Source organism: Acomys minous (genome assembly GCF_964271855.1).
Source record: "Acomys minous genome assembly, chromosome: 7".
NCBI classification, from domain to species: domain Eukaryota; kingdom Metazoa; phylum Chordata; class Mammalia; order Rodentia; family Muridae; genus Acomys; species Acomys minous.
This window is the reverse complement of record NC_140488.1, coordinates 42,709,190-42,727,950: the sequence shown is the minus strand read 5'-3', so window position 1 is coordinate 42,727,950 and position 18,761 is coordinate 42,709,190. Positions and strand designations below refer to the sequence as shown.

The 18,761-nt window shown below is 46.7% G+C and overlaps 1 protein-coding gene across 10 annotated transcripts in view; it reads left to right on the top strand.

Moving 5' to 3' along the window:
• The first annotated feature begins 557 nt into the window (after positions 1-557).
• Positions 558-18,761, top strand: part of TMEM164 (transmembrane protein 164) — a 161,798-nt gene continuing 143,594 nt past the window's right edge. For 3 of the 10 annotated variants that reach the window (XR_014780801.1, XM_084790914.1, XM_084790908.1), the window contains exons 1-2: positions 1,202-1,342; positions 2,071-2,732. Coding sequence is in view for 4 of the 10 variants with exons in the window: in XM_084790914.1 (XP_084647040.1) it covers positions 2,343-2,732 (390 nt within the window). In the remaining 6 variants the exon portion in view is untranslated. Of the gene's footprint in view, positions 619-1,168; positions 1,343-1,626; positions 1,747-2,070; positions 2,733-18,761 lie in introns of those variants that run through there. The other 7 variants (XM_084790912.1, XM_084790913.1, XM_084790918.1 and 4 more) reach the window with 7 other exon arrangements.

Here is an 18,761-nt window from a genome sequence, read left to right as displayed (position 1 = left end):
ATTTGTTAGGCTGGAAAGGATGGGAAGATGTTGGCCTGATAATACAGTGGACTGACTGTATTTTACATTTTAAGACTGGCCTACAGCCAACATCTGAAAGTGTTTCCTAGGCAAGTTGCCTAACTGCGGTTTTTCTGGATATTCTTCTAACTTACGTGGGTCTCCAATACTTATTAAAGCAATATGAGGTACATTCTGAGTAGCCCTTTCCTTCATTCCTGGCCCTAAGAAGAGCCAGCAGAGTCACTAGGTAGAAAGTGCCAAAGAAGAGGGGCCCCTGGACCCCTGCTGGCGCTGTTCAGGCTGCTCTTTCCAAGGCAAGGCGGGGTTAGGAAGCAGCTGCGCTTTCTCTTTTGGGGAGGGAGGAAGGAGGGAAAGAGGTTGGGAGAAGCTTCTTTTTCTCCAGCTAGTGTATCACTGAAGGTACTATTGTTGAAAGAGGGGGGTGGGAGACTGAGGGACGTTGGGGGGTTGGGAGAGGGAGGGGAGGAAGGCGAGAGCCTAGGTGGTTTGTGTAGCAGGAAGAGAGAGAAAAACATCAGAGCTGTGCTAGAGAGACTCCAGGGAGAAGCCTCCAACTTAGGCACTGAAGAAGAAAGTGAGGCTGTGGCTACAAGGGTAAGAGATGATACTTTTATGAATCTCCTACTTCAAGGCAGAAGGGAAAAACCGTACTCAGCACACTCCCAAAGCCAAAGCCGGTCCTGTAGTTTCATAGTCTTACTCCTAGAAGTTACTGAGGGCCAGCTGAGTGCTTAGTATGTGCTCAGGTATACTGAGTAGAGGTCGGAGAACCGGGTCTCCGGAAGAGTTAATCCTTCAGGCTAAGGCGCAGTGCTCAGTCACATTGGGGAAGGAGCAAAGCTGTGCACGCGTGCAAGCTCAGAGTGCAGAAGACTAGGCGGGTAGAAGGAGGAGGAAAGAGGCGAGGATGGGGCCTCGGGAGGGCAGCGGGGTGGAGGGGAAGATGAGAGGAAACAGGGCGGGAGGTGGGAGGCTAGGACGAGGTGGGGGTTGGCTGTGGAGGGAAGGCGTCGAGGCGGGGCAGTGGTGGCTTGGGGACTAGTGTGTGTGTGTGTGGGGGGGGGGGGGAAGTGAAGTGGACGGGAGGAGGGCCGAAGGTGGAGGGAGTTGGCGACGAGGGGGAGGAGAGAGGGAGGGGAAACCGGAGGAAGCGAGCGGCGGCTGCTGGGGGAGGAAGGCTAGGAGGAGGAGCCGTGAGCGGCGGCGGTGGCGGCTGCTGCTGCTGCTGCTGCCGCCTGGGGAGCCCAGCCGAGTGCTGCCTGGGGCTGCCGGGAGACGGAGCGATCGGTTGAGCCCCGGCGGCGGGGCCGAGCAGCGGGTGAGTGGAGCCCCAAGGGGACCCGGTGGCCCGTCCCCGGGGACCGGGCGAGGAGGAGCTGGAAGATGCGGCGGTGGCGGCGAGGCTGAGGGTGGCGGCCCCTTGGCCCGGCCCCTGGCTGGCCCCGCTTCCCCGCCCTCCTTCTCGGCTTCCTCCCGCCGCCCGCCTGTGCCTGGGGGCTGGTCCCGGGCGGACGGCGGGCTGAGGGTGGCGCTGGCCCGGAGGGCGGGCGTGAGGGGCCAGGGAGGGTGGAGCTGGGGGTTCGGGGGTGTACCCGGGGGCGGGAGGCTGGACTAGGACCGCTCTAAATTGGCTGGAGAGGGGGCCCCGTCGGCGGCGAAGTTGCTAGCTGGGGGCAGAGACGGCCACGCGGTTGCAGGAGTAAGACATCCCCCTCTCGTGGAGTGCGTGAGACGAGGAGTCCGGCGTCCCTGCCCTCCCCGTCGCCCTCCCCGCTTGCCCGGCCCTTCTAGCTCCTCTCCTAGCCTCCGTGTGTCCCCTCTCTTTCACCAGTCCCCCCTCCCGCCTCCCGCTTGGATCCCTCAGCAGTGCTGGGTCTCGTAGGTCCCAGCCCTCACCCTCTTGGCCTCCAACTTCCCTTGACCCCTGCTTGCTTGGCCACCACTCCCGTTCCCTTTTTCTTCCCTCGCTAGTTACCCTTCCCCGGTTCGTTAATTCCCGTGCAATTGCCTCTTTGAGACCTTTTTTTTTCCTCTCCTTCCTTTTAGATTGGCCAACGGCTCCTTTCAACCCTGCCTCGTTGGTGGCCACTGGAGAATCGCGGGGGGCTCCCCAGACAGCCGTGGGGACAAGTTAGAGCCAGCACTTTCCCCCGGGCCTCGCGTGTAGCTTTCCCTTCCCGGTTCTAGGTGCCCCAGTGTCCAGAGGGGTGTGCGGGTGTGCCCTCCTTACTTGTTCCACCGCCCGGGCAGCCCTTCGGTCTAGTGTTCCATCTCGCTCTTGCTTCCTGTACCATAGTCAAGTGGAGCCACTTTGCATCATGTCCCGGTATAGCTACCAAAGTCTCCTGGACTGGCTCTATGGGGGCGTCGACCCCAGTTTTGCAGGCAATGGGGGCCCCGACTGTGCTGCCTTCCTGTCTTGGCAGCAGCGGCTGCTGGAAAGTGTGGTGGTCCTGACCCTGGCCCTGTTGGAGATCCTGGTGGCCCTGCGGCACATCCTGAGGCAGAAGGAGGACGGTAGGGGTGGCCATGGCAGCCAGCCACAGCAGGTGACCCAGCGGCCAAAGAGAGAGAGGAAGGAGAGCCTGAGCAAGAATCTGCTCTTAGTAGCCCTGTGCCTGATCTTCGGGGTGGAGGTGGGCTTTAAGTTCGCCACCAAGACCGTCATCTACCTGCTCAACCCTTGTCACCTGGTCACCATGATGCATGTGAGTCTGTTGACTTTTTCCTGGGCAGCCTAGTGCTAAGAGTCATTTGTGTGCTCAGGACACTGTAGCATAGAGCACTTCATCCCCGCGGGAAGTGGGACCCTTAAAAATGATTTTCCAACCAGCGGCTGCCTTTGTGCTAACTTCAGCGTTGCACAATAGGTCGGCCCTACAGTGGAAGAGGTGAAGAAAACACTAGAAATGACTTGCACTCGAAGTCCCATGCCCCTCCCCTCCCAGCCCTGCTGGGGCTGGCTTTTTCCCCAGCAGGAAGTCCAGCCTCAGCTAGGTGCCCCTTCAGAATCACATCTGTGGCCCTATGGCCCAGCCCTCTTGACTTTTGCAGTAGTTTCCCAGGGCCCTGGAGATGGTCACAGAAGCTTCCTTGTTTCCACTGTGGTACATTGGGGCAATAGTTTTAGGGGTTTCTCTTAATGACTCTTTTGTTTGGGAAGTTATGCTCCCAGGATGAAGTCTCTGCGTTTGGGTTGTGAGAAACTTGAGCAACCCAAAGCTACTAAGAGCTCTCTGAGCCTGCCCCTATGCTGACTGGTGAACTTTAGGTTGGTGGGTATTTACTTTTTTCAAACCTCTCCATCTTACCACTTGGATTCTCTATCCTATGGGCGTGCTCCAAGGATGATCAGAGAGCTGATTTCTTTTGCTTTCCTGACCTCTACCCATTAGCTATGCTAAGGCAAACAAATCTTACTGAAAGGGGAACTTGGCAGCTAGGTACAAATAATCTGTGTGAGGAGCGAAGAGTGAGACTTTCTTTACTCAGTCTGCTCAGGGGTGTACTGAAGCTATCCATTCATGGAGAATGAGGGAGAAAGCGAAAGCAATCAGATCTTTTTAGACCCAGGCTGTGGAAAACTTGCTGCGTTTTCCTTGGGGAGGGGGAGTTTTGAAGGCTGCCATTAGCATCTTTATTGCTTTTATATTTGTTGAAGGTTATTCTCAGGGGAACTGGGACAATCCTGCATGAGGCTGGAGGTGGAGGCTATTAGTCTCACTTTACAGCCCCTTTGGGGTACAAAGATAGAGGTCACATGCCCCGAGGCAAAAGATGGGAAAGCAAACCCGCTCTTCAGTCCTAAACAGGGGGTGGCAGAGGATGCTCAGGCTGTCCTATAGGAGTTTGCTGTGTGTTTGTTGCTCGGATCCTTTCCTGGAAATCCATTTGTTTACACATTCTTGGCCTCAGTTTCCTGATCTATAAAATGTGGAGAATGACCTTGGCCCCTTGGCATCTTGCATATGGCAAGGAGGTGTAGATAAGTCTGGAATAAAAGGGATGCTATTGATTGGGTCGCTAAAAGCATGGAAAAGAGATGGGGTAGGCGGCTTTTTTTTTTTGAGAGAGAGAGAGAGAACGTGCTGCTTCTTGGGAAGGGGGTCCATTTACAGCGAAGTCCAGGGTTGTCCTAGCTAGACCTTCTGTGCAAATTTGACCAGTCTTCTTTCTTTTTAAATGAATGGCCTTTTGTTAATGAGAGGAAACAACACATCTGAGATGCTGTTGTGTGTGCCTCTTCAGACAGGAGCGCTTTTTTGAGGATGACAGGTGGTGAGGGTCAGAGGGTGCCTCTACAAAGGGGTCTTGAGGCTTCTGGCAACCACAGATTGAGAAGGTCAACAAAGGGCTAAGTTCGGCCTCTGGGACTGTGCTACTGGTGTGATGATGTCTAACCAGGCGGCACCATGGTGTTTTTTTTTTTTTTTTAGATTTTTTTATTTATTATGCATACAGTGTTCTGTCTGCATGTACACTTACATGCCAGAAGAGGGTACCAGATCTCATTATAGATGGTTTGAGTCACCATGTGGTTGCTGGGAATTGAACTCAGGACCTTTGGAAGAGCAGCTGGTGCTCTTAACCTCTGAGCCAGCATTGCGGTTTTTCTATTTATTTATTTATTTATTTATTTATTCATTTTTGTCTTTTTGAGACAGGGTTTCTCTGTAGCCTTGGCTGTCCTGGACTCATTTTGTAGACCAGGCTGGCCTTGATCCGCTTGCCTCTGCCTCCTGAGTGCTGGGATTGAAGGTGCGTGCCACCACGCCTGGTTTACCACCTTGTTTTTGTTTTTGTTTTTTTTATTTTTAATTTAAAATTTTTTATTTTAATTTTATTAATTTATTCAGATTACAACTAAAATGTTATCCCATCATTTGTAACCTCCCGTTCCTCCCTCCCTCCCGCTTTCACCCTATTCCCCTCCTCTAGGTCTATGACTGAGGGGGACCTCCTCCCCCACTATATGGTCATAGGAGAGCAGGGACTGACTTTGACAGGAACTCTGGTGCTCCATATTTGACCACCTCCCTTTGGTGGGGAGGCCTGGTGGCACTCAAAGAAAGAATAAGCACCTTGGTTTTTAAAGGAAAAAAATTTAGAGGCTTTTAGAAGACTCGGGAGACCTGGAATTAATTAGTTGTATGGCTTTGGGGGAAGTAGCCTTTCTGGGCCTCAGTTTCTCTACCTGTAAGATGAGACAGAGTTGTACTCCTAGGCCCTGACAGTCTGCCCTGGTGAGTCTTTGCTGCTTAGCCGCAGGGGATGTAACAGAGAGCTACTTTGAAAGACTTTTGACCTCCTTGTGCCAAAAAGGGAAACTGGTCTCTGTGGAGGTCAGGTGGCCAGTCAGTCCACCTTTCCCTTTGGCTCCATATGGCTCCCAGTAAAGTAAAATTGTCCAGGTGACCCTCGGGTCACATGTAGAGGATGATGGCACTTGGAAGGACAGATAGATGTTTGGGGGACTACAGGCTGATTTTCTGTGCAGGCTTCCCGCGCTCCCCCGCTCCCCAGCCCTCTTAGCTTATGCCCTGAAGCTATAGGGTAAAGGAGAGAAAGGAATCTGCTAGCACACTCTTGCAATGTCTTGGGGATTGTACTCCTTTGTCCTCTACCCCTGATCCCTGCTTCCTAACCTACTAAGTAAGATCCTATGCTTTGATTGATGCCTCCAACTTTCCAATGCCTACTGTGTATAGCTCTTCCTTAGAAGCCGGATTGTATGGATTTTTTTTTTTAAGTTGATGAGAGCCTGTTTAAAAAAAAAAAAGCATTAACAACAGATGGTTGTAGCCAGTGTTCTGACTTGGATGCAGAAATGACTAATGACAGTTTGGAGGACCGTTAACACTTTACATTTATCTAGCACTGCTTGGAAGGCACTTTCATATGCATTATCTTATTCAAGGTTGTGTATGATAGATCAGTTTAGGCCTGGAGAAAAAGATGTTAAAATGTTTCCTGTGATTGTGTCTATTGCAAAGGGATATTATGCATCAGGAAATGCTTTTGCAAGTAAATAAGGAGAATTAGGCTACAATGTAGCAACAGACTGCGGCGATTGGAAGTCCTGACAAGGCAAGGGAGATGTTAACTGAAACGAAAAAGAATTTTTACGGTGGATGTGTTTAATGTTTGATATTGTCTCCTGACTCTAGTTTGGCGTTATGGAAAGAGCTTGTAGTAGAGTCAGTTTTAAGTGTGTAGCGAGGGCCATGTTACTTTAGGCCAGGAAGTAGTGGAGTTGGAGGGAAATTGGTTCCTTTCTCCAGCTCTCATTTTTCAGTCTGCAAAATGTTCCCTCGCAACGCCTTGTTACACAGACCCTCGTCACAGCCCTGCTGCCTTTGGGTGGCTGCCAACTGGAGTAACATAAGTAGGGCCATAACTTGTGTCTGAATTCTGTCCCTGATTAGCATTCCTGCTGTTGAGTTTCTTTTCCGTCTTATGTGATTTCTCCGAGGTTTGAGGGTGGTTGCCTAATAGTGGCTTATAGGATTGCAGTAGTACCAGCCTAGAGCTGGGCTCCAGCTCAAGATGAAAGTGCTCTAGTTAGCACAGCATTATTAAACCTTGTGCTAAGTATCAGGCCTGTCTGCCAACTACACCAGTAAGGATTTCTTCAGGCATGGACACTCAATCCCCTTTTGCCGGTGATTTTTTTGGCAGGTATGCATTATTGCGGAGGAGGGAGGAGGGGTGCACGGGGGAGGGGGGGTGAACTTACTGAGCCATTGGGCTGTTTACCAAAAATCTTCCAGCAATTTAGTGGCACAGGTGGCTTTAAATCTCAGCTGCCACAGTGGGAATCTGGGATTAGTCGGAAGAGATTCTTGTAGCTGTTTAAGTCTGAAAACAAAACAACAACAACAACAACAACAAAAACCCCTACAGTTTCTCAGCAGAAGAGTTAAATTAAATGCCAGACAAGCTGGATGTGATGGCAAATGCCTGCAATTTCAACACCTGGAGGTTTAGGTAGGACAGGAAGTTCAAGGCCAGTCTTCTGGACTACATAATGAGACCCTGTGTCAAGTTGAAACACAACAGTCTGGCTTATTGCGTCTGTAAGGAATGGTGACCTAGGACTAACCTTAACTTATTAGTTGTTTGTTTTCTTTCTTTCTTTCTTTCTTTCTTTCTTTCTTTCTTTCTTTCTTTTTTTCTCTTGATGCATCTTATTTTATTTTTCTTGCATTCGATTATGTTGTGTTTGTTTTGAGAAATTAGTGAAAAGATCTCCTTTCCCATGCATTGTTTAATTGGTAAATTCCTGTGGGTTCTGTGTATGTCTGTGTTAACATCTGATTAGGCCCTGAACTTAGCCAGGTACAACATACACAGCTGAATCTTCAGTGCCTGGACACACAAAGCAGACCAGGCATTTAACAAATGATAACTGACCTGTAGCTCCCAGCCAGTACTTTTTCTCTTTTTAGTCTCAGTCAGTAATACGGAACCCTTTCTTGTTTTGTAAATTTATTTTAGTGTGTGTGTGTGTGTGTGTGTGTGTGTGTGTGTGTGTGTGTGTGTGTGTGTTTGGGGGGAGAGGGGGGAGAGGGGGGAGAGAGGGAGAGACTGACTGACTATACACAAATACCACACTGCATGTATGGAGGTCAGAGGACAACTTCCAGATGTTAGCTATCCTAAACACCTACTTTAGGTCCTCGGACTTGAGCTCAGGTTGTCCAGCTTGCACAGCAAACACTTTTATTCTCTGAGCCATCTCTGCAGCCTAGCCCTCTCTTTAGAAATGTGTTTGTTATTACATATTCTGTCTTTTAAAAATATAATACATTAGAGGTTTGATTTCCACCAGATAGGGTTTTCCTGCCTTGGGTGTGCTAACATTTAATTTTCTTCTCTCCCCTGTTTTTCTTTCTGTCTTTCCCTCCCTCTCTCCCTCCCTTCCTCCCTTTTGTTGACACAAGAACTAACCATGCCATTCTTGCTGGCCTGGAACTCATTTTGTAGAGGAAGCAGGCTTCAAATTCACAGGCTCCTGCTACCCGAGTTACAGGAATAAAAATGGGCAACCCCCAGCCTCTCCCCTTCTAAAAGTATAGAGTGGTACATAGTCACAGATTTCTACCCCTTGGTCTAGGCTATAGGCCAGTTGGAAGAGTTCTTGTCTTACATGCCTGGAACCTTAGGCCTGGTAAACCAGGCAGAGTGGCACATGCCTGTAGTCACAGTAGTGGAGAGGTAGAGACAGGAGGAGTTCAAAGTTCAAGGTTATCTTTAGCTACATAGCAAAACTGAGGCCATTCTGGGATATATGAGACCCATTCAAAAACAAAAACGAAACAGAAGAGAACCGAGCTTTTGGTGGTACCCTCTGTGACTTATTGAACATTGACTGGTGCGTTTCTTTTTACCAAAGGATGGATTTATTAAAGAGAAATCCTGAAAAAGAATTTAGAATGAGGATTTCTGTCCCCCTCCCCTTGACTTTAGATGAGACACACCTCAGTATTCCCCATCTGTTGTCAGGAGCACTGATTACTGTTTGTACATGGGATCGATGTTCATGGGTAATGGGTACAATGAGGGATCCAGCAATCAGCTGGCTGCTTATCAGATGCGCCATGTCCTGGGCCATCAGACCAGCAAGACACACCAGGGAATTAATGTTTATATGGGTCTCAGCTTTGAAGCATGACATTGCTTTAGTTTATTTTATTCTTCCCTCCAGAGAATATTGCAGAGAATTTCCCCATCTTTCATTGTCAGTAGTCTTTAGGAGACCCCATTTATTATAACTAGAGGTGCTATGGATTGGTGGGTTAAGCATGGGCATCTAACACTGGGGTTGAAAATTATTGCTACCTACGGCTTTCTGTGGGAACCTGAGCCAATTATTTAACTTTTTCCTTTCCAGATCTTCACCATGAAAATGAATACAGGGAAAGCGAACCTTTTTAATCTGCTAAACAACTCTGTGGTCACTTAACCACAGAAGTGGCCAATGTTGATCAAAATGGCAGATGACCAATGTGGGTCTCCTTTTTTGACTCAACTCCTTTTTACTTTTCCTGATGGCTCCTGGGAGCCATTTTTCGTATAATTCTTGTTGTTGTTGTTGTTGTTGTTTTCCTGGATCCTTGCCCATGTCTCCATGCCCTTATGATGCACAGCATGCAGAACTGGGCACTGTAAGTCTTAGCAGCGGTCCAGCCCATACCAAGCACAGAGGGATGCTTTTTCCTCTTAGCCTTTTCATGCCACGCACCTGTGAACACAACCCAGCATCATCGTGCTTGCTTTTAAATAACAGCAAGTGTCTGGCTCCTGCTTAGTGCCTGACTGCAGGCTCGCTGGATTTTGTTCCCGTTCCCACACATACACCAATCACCTTCTCGGTCTCCACAGGGTTTGTTCTGGGTTCTTTCTCTCTGTTAAGTTCCTGTTGAAGCCTTTTCTAGACGATCCTGACCTGGCTCCGGTTATTCTTGTCATTCTATTAAAATCTTTTGTCCTCCTTTCCCAACTCTCTCTGCACTTGTCAGAATATTGGGCAAGGGGTTGGAGTATACAGCTCAGCGGTGGAGTGTGTGCTGTGTGTCCTTCATACGCATTTTGGTTTTGGTTGATTGGTTGCTGAGGGCTCTTGGTTTTGCATGCTTCTTCAGTTTCCACTGTGAGCAGGGACCGTTTTTTGGTTTTTGTTTGTTTGGTTTTTTATAAGAAAAGGCAAGTATTAGCTTAACTCCATGAAGGCCTGAGTATAATGGTGTACAAACATGCTAATTGGCCAGGCACACCTTTAATCTCAGCACTAGGCAGGCGGATCGCTGTGAGTTCGAGGTCAGCCTGGCCTACAAAGGGAATCCAGGACAGCCAAGGCTACACAGAGAAACCCTGTCTCAAAAAACCCAAAACCAACCAACCAACCAACCAAAACAACAACAACATGCTAGTTTTCTAATTGTTGTGGGGCTGGATAATGGCAAATGGCAACAGACTAAGTGACTGACAGACTTGATGGTTTGTCCTGTGTCTCCCTGACCCACCCCTACCCCCCCTACCCCCGGCCTGTGTTCCTTTGAGGTCTCCGACATGGTTCACAGGTCTGATGAGCCCAGGAAGTGAGTCCTCTGATCTGTTTTTGAAACAGCCAGAGGATAGAATCAAGCTCAGTTCTAGAGCATTCAAGTCTTGTAGACTCTCCACCTCAAAGAACTGGTTATTAAAACCATGGCCCACTCTGGAGCTGAAATATGACTTTCATCCTGCTCAGGAAATGATACTGCTGGATTGCCATCTTTACCCCCTGGCAGACAGCTGGGCATGACACCTTTAAATTCTTGTTTTAATATATAAATAAAAAGCATATTAGGCCAGTGACTCACTTTTCCTTTTTTTTTTTTTTTCTTTTCCTCTCCTGGATTTTCACTAATAGCTCATTGTCATTTGTGTCAACCTGAAATGATCTCAACAAATTTTTCACCTTGTCCTTGTCTTTCATAGCTTTATTATTGCCATTTAGTTTGAAGTACCAGGGAATAGTGGCTCCTATGCTTTGTGTGTGCTGGACACGTGTCATACCATACCCCATTTTTTTCTCTGCATATGTTTTGTTGCAGTAAGAGTATGTTAGTCTCAAAGGTCCCTCAAAGGCCAGTTGGAACAGACTGACAAGAGCTATGGCTATGGAGAGTACTGTCCCTCTGGTTATAATGTAGATGTCTGACTCTCTCGGTAGATACAGCAGGTCCAGGGTATGGATGGCATTATGATCTTTTGATTTTTTTTTTGAGCCAGGGTCTCTCTATGTAACCCTGGCTGCCCTACAACTCACAGAGATCTGCCTGCCTCTGCCTCCTTAATGCTAGAATTAAACATCATACAACACGGACTGGGGCTGACATTCTGAATAGTTGTGTGAGTGTGTGTGCGCGCATACATGCGGAAGTCTTGGTACAGGTTGAGATAGGGTCTCACTATGTAGCTCTGGCTGTCTAGAATCTCACTACATAGACCAGGCTGGCCTAGAACTCACAACTATCTGCTTGCACTGCCTGCCTCCCAATTGTTGAGATTAAAGGCATGTACTACTATACCCATCTTGGCATTCTGAATTTTAAAGACACTCCTTGGTGGGCTGGGGATATTGCTCCACTTGGTAGAACTCTTTTCCCGCATGCACACTACTATGGAATCAGATGTAGTGGTCATACCTGTAATGCCAGCACTCTAGAAGCAGACTGTCCAAACTAAACAAAAATCCCTCATGGTTTCTTATATTGGTCAGGCTTGGCTCCCACTTTGGGAGACATGTGGCTGAAATAGTAAGTGGGAAGATCGCTCAAGTGCTTCTGATTGGTATGAAGCTAGGTGGCCTTCGGGCTTCTGACAGCAGTGTATATAGGTTGGTAGTATAGGCTATGTAGGTAGTTTATGCGGTTATATAGTTTATGTAGGTAGTGTGGCTTAAGTGACAGGATAAGGTCATCAAGCTTTTGTTAGGTGAGTTTTTGTTTTGTTTTGTTTTTTAAGAAAGGGTTTCTCTGTGTAGCCTTGGCTATCCTGGGCTCACTTTCTGGACCAGGCTTGAACTCACAAGAGATCCTCCTGCCTCTGCCTCCCTGAGTGCTGGGATTAAAGGCTTGTGTTGCACCACTGCACCCAGCTGTGAGGTAAGTCTTTTTTTGTTTGTTTGTTTGTTTTTTGTTTTTGGAGACAGGGTTTCCCTGTGTAGCCTTGGCTGCCCTAGACTCGCTTTGTAGACCAGGCTGGCCTCAAACTCACAGCGATCCACCTGCCTCTGCCTCTGCCTCCCGAGTGCTGGGATTAAAGACATGCTCCACCACGCCCAGCTGTGAGGTGAGTCTTAAGGGAGTTGTTATGTCCCTGGGGACTGAAGTTACAGATGGTTGGGAGCTACTATGTAGGTGCTGGAAACTGAACCTGGATCCTTTGTAGGAGCGACTCCTGAGCCATATCTCTAGTTCCAAATTTGTTCATTTCTGTATTCATTTAATAAACATTTATGAATGCTGCCTGATGTATGCCAAACATTGGAGCCAGGCACTGGAGATTCAACAATAAATAATCATGATCGGCTTTTTAAGAAGATTTATTTATATATTTATTTATTATGTATACACTGCTCTGCCTGCATGCACACCGGCATGCCAGAAGAGGGCATCAGATCACATTATAGATGGCTATGAGCCAACATGCATTTGCTGAGAATTGATCTTGGGACCTCTGGAAGAGCAGTCAGTGCTGTTACCCTCTGAGCCATCTCTCCAGTCCCCAGGAGCAACGATCTTATATTACTCATTGTTTACATGAGAAAGACAAAACAATAGATCAACTAATTTACACTATGTATAGAGTCATACAGGAATGAAATGGAAGGTGAATATGTTTTCTAGAATGCATTTAAGAAAATTTTCTTTTCATCGAGGTAACATTTAATTTGAGCTGGTTCACATAGGCATGTAAGCTTCATGCGAGCAGGGCCTTGTTTGCTTTGTTCTCTGTGTAAGTACATACAATGAGGCCCAACAAAGAGGGAAATAAATGCATTCTAGCCATATTACACAATGTATGGGCCAGTCATGGGAACATAGACTCTTTAATTCTAACACTGAGGAGGCAGAGGCAAGCAGATCTCTGTAAGTTTTAGGTTAGCCTGGTCTACAGGATGAATTTCAGGCCAGCCAGGGCTACATAGAGAGAGATCCTGTCTTTTAAAATAGAGAAAAAAAGAAAAGAAAGAAAGAATAATAAATGAATGTGTGAATAAATGAATTTGTGAAGGGTGAGGGCACCTAATATGTTCAGGGTCCTAAACCTGATCCTGACTCTGCTAGATCAAAAGCAGAAGATCCTAGACGTGATGTTACTGCCTCCTTTATAGGACAGCGTCTTAACTGTAACGTGCAGATGTTTGCGTCTTATCAGGGTCACATTTCCAGTTTCTTTCTCATCAAGGCAAGTGAAGCTGTAAGAGTGCTTTGTCATTTCTGGGCCATTGATAGAAGTCACAGATGATCACAAAGTTTCAGTAAGGGATATACAACACAGAGAATCGTGTTCTATGCCCTGTTCAAAGAAGGCCCATACCGTCAAGGACAGATGCCCAGAACGTTGAGGTCAGTTAGCAGGGATTAGTGGAGATAGCCCCACGTGCAAACTGGAGGTGATTATGTAGTTGTTCCTGAGATGGTTGCCTTCTTGAGTGCTAGTTTCACAGCAGAAATCAACACATGGTCTTTTCTCCTCCCTCTCTTTCTCCCTCCCTCTCTTCTTCCCTCCCTTCTTCTCTTTTTCCAAGACTTGTTGTTGCCTTCCTAATTTCTTTTTGATAACAGTTTTTCTTTCCCATTTCTCTCTTTCTGCCTGACAACTCCATTCAAGTTGGCCTTCTTCCAGATTATTTCAAGCTTTAGCACAATGCCTTCTACGGTGTAAAATGCCAGTTTCAGGACTGGCAAGATGGCTCAGCAGGTAAAGGCACTTGCTGCTAAGCCTGTTGACATGGATTTGATCCTTGGGACTCCTATAATGGAAGAAGAGAACCAACCCTGCAACTGGTCTTCTGACCATACTAAGTAAATAAATATAATTTTTTAAAAAATCTCTATTTCATTACAGAATGTGCCATGCCTGGAGGATCGGGAAAGAATGTACCTCCATTTAAAATGTGCACACTCGAGTGGGAAAGGCATGTGGACAGATTTCATTGGTTACCTGGGAAAGAATGAGGTTTTTAAAAATTGTGTTTTCCTTATATTTTTCCAGTTTCAATATATTATCTGTTAACGTTCTTTGTAACTTTGAACCTTTTGGATATTTTATTTATTTTTAGTGTGCGCCTGTGCATGTGTGGAGATCAGAGGGCAGAGGGCAGCTTTGAAAGTTGGTTCTCTCCTGTCATGTGGATCCTGGAGATGGAACTTAGGTCATTGGGTTTGTCACCAAATGCTTTTACCTACTGAACTATCTTTCTAGCCCATGGTTATTTCATTTTAAAAAGTGAAAGAGCCAGGCTGGGTATGCTGCACTCATCTTTGGTCCCAGCACTGGGGAGGAAGAAGCAGGCAGATCAATGTGATCTGGAGCCTGGCCTGGTCTCCAGACTGAGTTCCAGGATAGCCAGGACTGTGTAGTGAGACAGTGTCTCAAAAACAGAAAAGAAAAATTAATTTATTAAAAATGAAGAAAGTTCTTGCATTATTTATTTTAGAGATTCTTCTTTTGTGTTGAGTTTCTTTGTCTTTGGACAAAGGACTGAGAGCACATTAAAAGTACTTTGAGTATCAGGCAGGAAGACAGCCTTTTATGCATAGCTCCTTAAGAGGGGTGGAACCAGAAAACCCTTTGACTCCATGTGTTTATTTAAGACATTCTGCTTAAAGATGTGAGGCTCTGGGCTCTGGATTTTTCATGTTTTCTAATGTTAATGTAAACAGAACTGGTACACGCGCAGAAAAATGAAGATTCTTCTTCTTGCTAGTCACTGCTGTCATTTTCTATTATTTCTTTGTGTGAATTTGTTTAAAAGAAAAAAAACCCTTTTTAAAACGACTATTTGAATTTAAAAATCAATAAACCTCACCAGGGGTGGTGGCACAGGCCTTTAATCCCAGCCCTCAGGAGGCAGAGGGAGGTGGATCTCTGAGTTCAAGGCTAGCCTGGTCAACAGAGTGAGTTCCATGCCCTGGGTTTAAATCAGGGTTTTTGTGTATAGCCTTGATTTAAAACAAAACAAAACAAAAAGACCAAACAAACCACTACCACCACCACAAAGGAAAAAAAAAAGGAAGGAGGAAAAATAGAAAGAAACAAAAATCAATAAATTAGCTAGGCGTGGTGGCACACTTAATTCCAGCACTCAAGAGGCCAAGGCAGGCTGATCACTGAGTTCGAGGCTAGCCTGATCTGCATAGTGAATACAGCCAGAGCTACTTAAGCGACCCTGTCTCAAAAAATAAACAAAAACAAAAAACCAAAAAAAAAAAAAACCCACCAAAAAACCAACCAACTGAACACACCCCCCCCATGATAACCCCCAAATCAATCAACCTTGTTTTCAAAGAAAAACAATGATGGAACTTCCTAGTTACCTTATCCTGGCCTATATTTTTCAGCTGCTGGCTTTTCCCATGTTCCTTGCCCAGGGTTTGTGCTTTTTTTTTTTTTCTGCCCCATTTTCCAGCTAGAACTGCAGCTATCAATCCCTTTTCACCGTGGTGGAGTGTTGTTGTGTATTGGTTGGTTCCAGAGGTTGTGCACGGTAGGGAATCTGGAGATGCTGGAAGCCTGGCGGGTTTGGCAGTGCGAAATCTGGCCTATGGCAGGTGCTCAGGTGTGCCGGAGATGGAGAAGCAGATCCTCTGGAAGGGGACAGGAAGCATGAACCTGTCGTCATTCTATCCCAGTGCTTTCCACCTCCCCATCTCCATCACACAGCAGCAGTGCTGTCACCTTGGGAGTATATTTGGCCTGGGAGCAGAATGGCCTCTGCCAGGTCACCAGCTGTGTTTGCAGAAAAGACTCTAGCTGACTGGGCTCTGGCTGTTGCTAGCAAAGAGACATTTCATTCAGGTGCTGATTAAATAAGGCACAGAGCCAGATTGCACATTAAGGGCCTTTAACTGTGGCTCTGGGAGCCCGAAGTAAACATTTATTAGGTGTTCTGGGCATAGCATTAGCAGAGGACCATGGTGAGGTGTTATCTCAGAAATCGGGTCGAAGGAAATGGGAGCTAGGAGACACCTCTAGAAGGAGATGGATCCTTTTTTCCTAGAATAACCAGACCCGAATGGCTGGCATATACACAGAAGGACTAGAGAGATTTCCTAGCCTTTAACTTGCTTCGGACACAGCGGGGTTCCTGACTAAGTAGGGCAATAGAAATATGTCCTTATCCTAATGTAAGTTGGGCCTAGTGGAGAGAGCTTTTGAGTTCTATTCCCTGGGTTTGGCTTTGAGTTCCATTACCTTGTGACCTTAGGCATGCTGTTTAACTATTCTATCAGCTTCACTCACCTATAAAATAGGAGTACTACCAGCACCTACCAAACAGGGCTGTTGTGAAAAATTAAATGAGGTCATTTCAATTGAGCGTTCGACAGAAGTCCTGGTTCAGTGTGAGCACGCAACCGAAGGTTAATTTTTTTACTGGCAGTTATTGTAGCAGTGTGTATTTCAAGGCAGCTGTGGTATATGATGGGAATATAAGGTGGGTTGCTATAGTCTCGCATTCAAGTCCTTTTTGCTATGTAACCCTGAGTAGCTTAGCGTGTGCTTCCATATTTGTGAAATGAAATGACCACGTATAAATATAACAAGGTTGTGAAAAATACCAGTAAGCCACTTACTGTAGTAAATGGTGCATACATAGTGCACATCGTCAGTAGGCTTTAGCTGTGCTAGTGATGATGAGGGTGGACAGCAGTCACTACTTGCCCACTGTCACTCCAACTACCATGAGAGATGTGTCATGATTAGCATTATGACTGCTGCCGTTTCAAGCCTGGGTGCCTGATGGGAGGACTTTGATACTGAATTTAGAATTTTAGCTAACAAAGGTTTCCCTGGAATGTTTGTGTGAGGCGTGCAGTGGGCAGAGGTACTGGTGGTGGTAATGATTGTGGGTCTTGGAAAGATTACCTTAGGTTAACCAGTCCTTTGGAACAGTGGGGAGCAGGAAGTGGCCCCGGTGGTTTTCCATGGGCCTCTTGGCTTACTTATTCTTTCTCTATATCAGTGGGCTGACTCCGTGGTGGAAGCTATCTTGAGTTTGGTAGTCTAGGAAACCAGGAAGTAGATGAGCAACAGTATGAAAGGAGTGGTTTTCGGTGGGTGTGGTGGATAAAGATAGGTGAATGGATTTCCTTTTTCCTTTTTTCCATAATGTCTTTTTTTTTTTCATTTTTTTGGTTTTTCAAGACAGGGTTTCTCTGTGTAGCCTTGGCTGTCCTGGACTCATTATGTAGACCAGGCTGACCTCGATCTACCTGCCTCTGCCTCCCAAGTGCTGGGATTAAAGGCAGGCACCACCATGCCCAGCTTCCCTAATGTCTTTTGATGGAGGGTTAGGTAATTAGTTGTTCATGGAGAATGAACCACTCACAAAGTTTAGAGAAAGGGAGGTTGTTTCTTTACTTCTTATGCTGTTGCTGAGCCTGGGGATGGAACTCAAGGCCTTGTGTATACTGGACAAAGTGTTCTACCACTGAGCTACATGCATATTCAGGCCCAGAAAAGCAGCTTTAAAGCAGGCCAGTACTTTAGCTAACGGGGGAGGCATAGTGTAGTGGAAAGTGTGCTACTTTGGGGGTCAGACCTGTGATGCTTTTGCTTATATTATCAGCAGATAGACCGCTACCACCACCACCACCACCAGCAACAACAAGCAAACAAATCACAATGCCTTCTTACAGTTCTAGTATTTGGGAAACCTCTCTTTTAAAAAACTTCTGGTTTGTTTGTTTGTCTGTTTGTTGGGTTGGTTGGTTGGTTTGGTTTGGTTTTTGGTGTTTTGAGACAGGGTTTCTCTGTATATCCTTGCCTGTCCTGGACTCACTTTGTAGACCAGGCTGGCCTCGAACTCACAGAGATCCTCCTGCCTCCGCCTCCTGTGCTCTGGAATCTAAGCCACCAGTCACTACAGGAAGACCCAATTTAAATGCAGTTTCCAGGCGTTATACACCTTTGTCATGTGACTTTACAGCCATGAAATAGGGAGGGACCTAACACCCTTCTTGGGAGGTCCCCCAGTATATTCACAAGCATTGGTGGCTAAATAGGCTGTTTTTTAGATGAGGACTCAGAAGGCTATGGTGTTGCCCGTGATAGTCCCCGTTCCCTGGGAGAGCTGTTTGGAGCATGGCTCTACAGTCAACAGCAATCCAAGGGAAGGACAGCCATTAGAATTTAGCTTCTCAAGCTAAGCGGCGGTAGCGCACACCTTTAGTCCTAGTGCTCAGGAGGCAGGGGCAGGCAGACCTCTGGGTCCAAGGTCAGCCTGGTCTACAGAGCAAGTTCCAGGCCAAGCCAGGGCTACACAGAGAAACCTCATCTCAAAATAAATAAATAAATAAATAAATAAATAAATAAATAAATAAAAATTAGCTCTTCAAAACTCACTAGAAAGGATTGCAATAAAGGGTCCCATTCATATTAGTACTTGCTCCTCTTCTGTTTGCATTTTGTTAAGGGTTTCCTTTATTGAAGCTTCAGGAACATTGTGTGTGTGTGTGTGAGTGTGTGATTGCACTTTTTTTCTGTTCACTTACTGCACTTTATTCTCTGTGCCCTGCAGGAATGTTGCTGTAAGGGTCATCGTGTACAAGTGCCTCATTATCTTGAACATTTTCACACTGGGCCCCCTGCCCCGCCTCCTGCCTCTCCCCGCCCCCTCTCCTGCCTCTCCCCGCCCCCATCCCCCGGGGGCATTTTTCTTTTCCAGCAGTAAGCAATATGGGCACCCAGAGGAAAGTGAGCCCTTTTACCCGTGAGTCTCCATTCTGTGTACCTTCCCCATCCAGCTCTCCTAACAGCCACGTGAGCTGGCACCAGCCAAGGCCCTGTGTCCTTGCTTGTGGGATTTTTTTTTTCTTTTGGCCAGTAAGTGAAGAAAGAGATTGACCTCGAGCCATGTGGCTGTCCTCCCTGGAAAGGCCTCTGAGGGGCAAGTTTTGTCTTGGGCCAAAGAGTTAGAGATGACCTACTGTCCAAGGCTGAGTTGGATCTGCAAAGAATGT